We start from the raw sequence: 6,003 nt of genomic DNA on the forward strand, positions 1-6,003 counted from the left end.
TAGCCAAACGGAAAAGGGCGCCAATCAATGAACTCTTACCGGCTCCCGTTCTCCCAACAATTCCTATATAAAATCATTTTTCTAAACATGAATTCAATTGGCAAAATACATTTACTCACCTATCTTCTCTTTTGGTTTGATCACAAACGATAGTTCTTGTAAAACTGGTTTGGCCTCGGCGAAATACCGATAGAACACATTTCGGAATTCAATGCAGCCACTCGATGGCCAATCGCTCGTGATGACTGCGGGCTTTTCAGGCTGTTTTTCCGATTCCAAATCACGATATTCCAAAACACGTTCAATAGCGACCAATCGAGTGTCAACGTCGGCGCTTTGTCTCACCGCTGGAAATAACGTAATTTGTATTAATTATCAAATCGACTATAAATACTTTGATTCATTACCCCATGAAACTTTACTGGAAAGACCTATAGCTTGCGATACAACTAAGCCAATCTTTTCATTAGAAACTTCCTGATCGAATAATATATAATAAAAAATTGAGCAACAGATAAATATGGTGCACACTATGTCCAAACAAAATCCAAACGTGGCAACTGTCGATGAACCCATAAAATAGCAGGTAGTATGGGTATCTTGATGATTGTCGAATTCTCTTTTTAGTATCTCTTCGACTTTGTATGCACGAACAGTTGTCAACCCATTCAAAGTAGCCGCAATATGAGTATATACCGGAGATTTTGCTATAATATTTATAAATGATTTATAAATGTTATAGAGTTCATTTTTCTCCTTCTACTCACCAGCTCCTTCAAGTCGTTTGACATTTTTCGATGTTTTTAAATAAATTTTTCGAAGTAAAACGATGATTATCATTAAGATGAACGTCGGGATTAGGAAATATGGGTTAACTATTGAAGTTACAATAAGCGTACCAAAAATTGCCATAAAAGTTTGTACTGAAAAACAACCAAAATTATTATTGTCTTCTTTAACTATACTAACCTTTAGTATACCTGTATCATTCAGCGACTTGGGAAAGTTCTCGTCTACTTCTCTGGAAATGTATTTAGTCAGTGGTTGATTGACGCGTATTTGCATTTCTATAACATCGATAACAACTCACCCCAGATCTTTTGAAAATTTATTTAGTATTCTTCCAGAAGGATTCGATTCAAAAAATCTCATCGTTGTTGATATTATGCCGTTGAACATGAAATTATGAATATTTTGTGAACTTCGAACACAAACTGTGAAATAGCCAATTAATCTGAAGGAAAATGAAGAAGAAGCAATGTAGAAAACGAACAACGTTTTTATTCCACCAATGCAAACCTTGCTATTCCGAATATAGTCATTGCTGCAAGTAATATTCCTTGAATATAAATACATTGTTCCGTACTTAATATAAACGATGGATTGTCATTTGTTTGGTGTGAACGCATCATTTCTTGTTTCGTCCTAAAATATTTTCATTTGATATAAATTTGCTTCAATTCTATTACCAAATAATGTCATACCAAATTGACACGAAGTAATCTACAGCGCTAGCCAAGAATTGAGCGAAAATGAAGGCAAAGAATATAATAAATAAAGTCGGACAATTAGTTCCTGCCCTCAAATAATTTACTAAAAGTGATCCTTTCACTTTCCGTTCTGCAAAATTCTCCATTAAGAAATGTTTTTCTTTTTTCTCATCATAATTTGCACGTGATACCATGGATTCTAGTGATGTTGACGATTGCGATGAAGTAACAGAGTTTTGTCGACTAAAAACTGGAAACACCTCTGTCACTTCGGGTGTTTCAGTTATTCCAATCATTTTAACAAAATCAACACCCCTTTTGTATAAATCATCCAAAGTACCTTGAACTTTAACCTCTCCCTAGCAAACCAAATTCATTGAAATTAGATTTATGTGTGCCATTTTATTCAATTCTCAACTTACATCTTTCAAAATAATAATCCAATCAGCCTCTTTGAGGAAATGAACTTGATGTGATACCAAAATACGTGTTGCTTTTTGCTTTGCCAAACGACTTTTGGGTCCAATACACTCCTCAAAAATGTGAGTGCCAACATGAGCGTCAACCGCACTCAATGGATCGTCTAATAAATAAATGTCCGCCTTCCGATAGCATGCTCGTGCCAAACTGAAATTGAATACCAAATCAATTTGATTCGATTTGACTGGTGGACCAGTGCTGGTTTACTGATCATGCTTACTTGATACGAGCCTTCTGGCCACCACTAAGACTCATTCCTCGCTCTCCGACAATGGTACGATCTCCATTTTCCAATTGTTCGAAGTCTTTTTCCAGCGCACAAGTTCGGATCACAGCATTGTATCGATCGCGATCATATTCTTCGCCGAATAAAATATTTTGTTTCACAGACGCCCCAAACACCCATGCCTCTTGACATGCATAAGAAATAGATCCATTCACATTAATCGTGCCAGATTTCAGTGGTAATTCACGTAGAATGGCCTGCAGTAATGACGATTTCCCTGAACCGACTGTGCCAATCACTCCGATTAATTTTCCATTGGGAAAATCGATATTCAACTTTGTAAGACACTCTTCTTGTTCAAGATCGTTGTTCTTGGTCTTGGTCTCTTTGTCTTTTCCATTTTTGTTTTTGTTAAATTTCCCATTCGAAGTATAGTCGAGAGTTGGTATGGTCCAGCAAGCGGTTGCGTTTTTCATTGAAATTGCTATGTTTGAATTGGATAATTCATTTTTTTGACCATTTAGTTGAATGTCGTTGCCCATCTTTTGTGTTGCCGTGCCGTTTTTCATGCCATTTTCTTGATTATTTTCAATATGTGTTTTCTTTTCATCCAAGTGTAGAAAGCTTTCCAGGCGGCCAAGTGCAACAAAAACCTCAGCCGTCTCTGCAATGCCTCGTGCATAGCGTTGTGACATCACATGCGAAACAAGTGAAAAATATCCAGATATTACGAAAATCCGATCCGGTGTGATTGCATTTGGGCCATCAATCGACACGATTGCCAACATTGTAAAAAATAGTGCCAACCGTGTTGTGAATAACATTGCACTCATGTGAACTGCTCGGATAAAGGAAGTTTTTTGAATAACCTTCAATTCCATTTTGCGAGCATAAGTGATGAGCTTGGTGAATGGCTTCTCTAAAAGTGTATTCAGTTGTTTATTATTTGCATTTCTATGATATCGAAAACAACTCACCCCAAGCGTACATTTTGATAACTTGAACACCAGATATTATTTCATCCATAAATCGAATCCGCTCGTCAGTTAAAATTGCAGTTTGAAGACGAAATTTTGATGTCAGTTTTCCAGCGTAACCTGTATTTTTCAAAGACATCTTAATCGTGACGAAGTGTTTTAATCGTGTTTAAAGAAACTTACTCATCATCGGAGCAATCATAAAAACCACAAAAATGCCAACCAATCCAGCATATCCAATTTCTGTCCAAATTAGGTAGCCAACAATGGACGTTAGTAAAGGTGCTATCCACAAATTATTTATGAAGAAAGTAGCCCACTCGAAACGATTTACCTATGTGTGTATTAAGACACATTTTGGTAGACATGGTACACATTTGAGTTCTCTTAAGATCAAGCGTTCAGAAAGACATACATTTATGCGAGCAATTGAATGGCGACAGCACAATCGATGCGCATCAAATGATGCAAGCATCATTCAATCGCTCGCATAAATGTATGTCTTTCTGAACGCTTGCTTAAGATAATTACTCACATCATTGGATAACAAATTTACAACTTTACCGGGTGATGTTTCACCGAGAGCTGTTTGCGATAGACGTAATGCCTAGCCATGAATAAAATTGATTCGAAGATTAAATCACGTCGCATCCGTAAATTATAAGAAAATGAAACAACTTACTTTGCGGTATATGAGGCTGCAAACCGCCAGTCGAACCTTCATGCCATTGTTAAATGAAAGATCAAGAATATTTTTATAAGTTAGTGCATTAAGTCCATTCAAAACTACTATTCCAGCTCCATATAAAACAGCCTCATTGTATGTTGTCGTTGAGTCTTTGCTAAAAATGACAATTCAATAAGATTTGCGAACCCAAACGGTTTAAGTTTGGACTTGCACGGAGCTGTGTAGAAATAGACGAAAACAGTATAAGACACAAATTAAACCACCAGTTTGGTGTACACGTGTTCATCAAAAGGTTCTCGTTTAAATACACACACAACTTCGCACAACTTCGTGTGAGTTTGCCATTTGGAAAACGTGGTTCTTTTTTTCAAATACCCGAAGTACTGAAGAAATAATCCCAAGAGGAATTGTTGTCCCAATCGAAAGACAATATCGTTAACAAAACATAATAGAGCCAATAGTGCATAATCTTTCCAGAATGTTGCAATTATCGTTGATAACAGTGAGTTTCGCTTTGATGTACGTTGATTCCAATTTCTATGAGATAAGAAAAACATGAAGTAGTACTAGCTATCTTTGAATTCATTATCACGTATGTTTGCATTGTCAATGGACGTATTTTTGTATTACACTCAGCTTTGAATTGGCTATTCACATTTGGTTGCTACCATTCGCTGTTCGTAAATCATATATGATCAGATATAATGACGGTTTTTTCCGATTTCAACAAAACTTACGTTTCTAAACGATTTCCAAGCAATTCTGATTTATCTTGTTCTCTTGTTTTAAACATATCCTCAAATGTCAGCACTTTTTCGTATCCTTTTTTAAAAAATGGAAAAAGCCATATAGAAAATATGTTTGATAAGAAATTTGCACTATCGGATGGGTTCGGTGGGAGTTTATATTGAGTTGAATCCATTTTTAAACTGTTCTGCTACACAACTATTCTATTCACTTAACTATTTTGCTTATCAATTAATTCAAACTAACAATAAAAAAACTAAATTGCTCTTTAAAATCATTGATCACAATCAAGAATGAGTAATTTTGAAATAGTGAAGAAATGCTTTTGGCTCAAGTCGAATATGTGTGATGTTTGCAAAAGCAACTCACATACTAACTCTGTTTCCAGTTCTGTTACAAATTAAATCATCAACACTTTGAAAAAGAACTGTAAGCGTTTGTTGACAAAGTAAATAGCATACATATGTATGTATTAGCCGATTCTACATTCACATGCATACGCGAGAAAACATGACGAAGAGGAGACGCGAATAAACAGAAAAAACATGTATAACATTTTTTTTGACATAGTAGCACGCGTTACTATAGTCTATTACATGAATCAATGACTCGGTATCTTGTGTGTTTTTATTTTGTGAACTTCTATTGCGTTCGCATAAACAACTTTACACAAAAAACACTACTAGTAGAATTGTTTAAATGTTGCAAACAACCAACGGTCGTCAAAATATCTATGGGTATTTCCATACAATATTCACTACAACCGCACAATTTACACTTGATATTGGGCACGATGGACCCAATGTTGTATTGATTTGCTCTGGGTAATTTCGTATTTGAAACATCCTCGTTTCATGATAATTATATTTATTAATTTTTTGTTTATATGTTTTCCACGCGTTGACATATTTTGTTTGCACACAGCTGTGTAATCTTTATGACAACTGGTAGTGAAATTTGAAATCACCGCTAATACAGAAACAACTCTTGTTAATTCGAATGATCTAGATTTCCATATAAATCTATCTTTTCAGGAGATTTGAAAATAAAAAAATTCACAAGCATCGGATTCCAATCTAATTCACTTTCAATTCAATTTTTGTAAAAATATTTTTGTATGAATTTCATGTTTCCAGCTACCTTGAGTTATCGAGAGTCAAAGATAAGATAAAAACAATTTGATATTGACTAAAACATCATTTTTACACATATTGCGAGTTGTAAGGTATTCGTTTTAATTTAATATTTAAGTCTTTTTCAATTCTGGACGACTGTCGGCAAATCTCTCTCTCTCTCTCTCTCTCTCTCTCTCTCTCTCTATCTCTGTAACTTTTTTCAAGTAAATTCACAAATCCTTTCACGATTTTTTATTTCTTTCAATAAATCTAGTCACTT

At 35.1% G+C, this 6,003-nt stretch overlaps 1 protein-coding gene across 1 annotated transcript; it reads right to left on the minus strand.

Annotated features, from left to right (window-relative positions):
- Positions 1-4: 4 nt before the first annotated feature.
- Positions 5-4,972, minus strand: LOC116350493 (multidrug resistance-associated protein 4-like; the record flags this gene model as incomplete). Its single annotated transcript, XM_031782286.1, has 16 exons — positions 4,599-4,972; positions 4,237-4,398; positions 3,856-4,015; positions 3,709-3,780; positions 3,357-3,507; positions 3,174-3,293; positions 2,191-3,115; positions 1,913-2,117; positions 1,485-1,849; positions 1,300-1,425; positions 1,091-1,234; positions 981-1,021; positions 768-923; positions 408-707; positions 120-347; positions 5-63 (listed from the first exon to the last, which is right to left on the minus strand). Coding segments are annotated over exons 1-16 (3,399 nt in total), but the record flags the coding sequence as incomplete, so codon positions are not given.
- Between the last annotated feature and the right edge of the window lie 1,031 nt (positions 4,973-6,003).

Source organism: Contarinia nasturtii, unplaced genomic scaffold, assembly GCF_009176525.2.
Source record: "Contarinia nasturtii isolate CC-2019 unplaced genomic scaffold, AAFC_CNas_1.1 Cnas_scaffold_4162, whole genome shotgun sequence".
Classification (NCBI taxonomy): Eukaryota; Metazoa; Arthropoda; class Insecta; order Diptera; family Cecidomyiidae; genus Contarinia; species Contarinia nasturtii.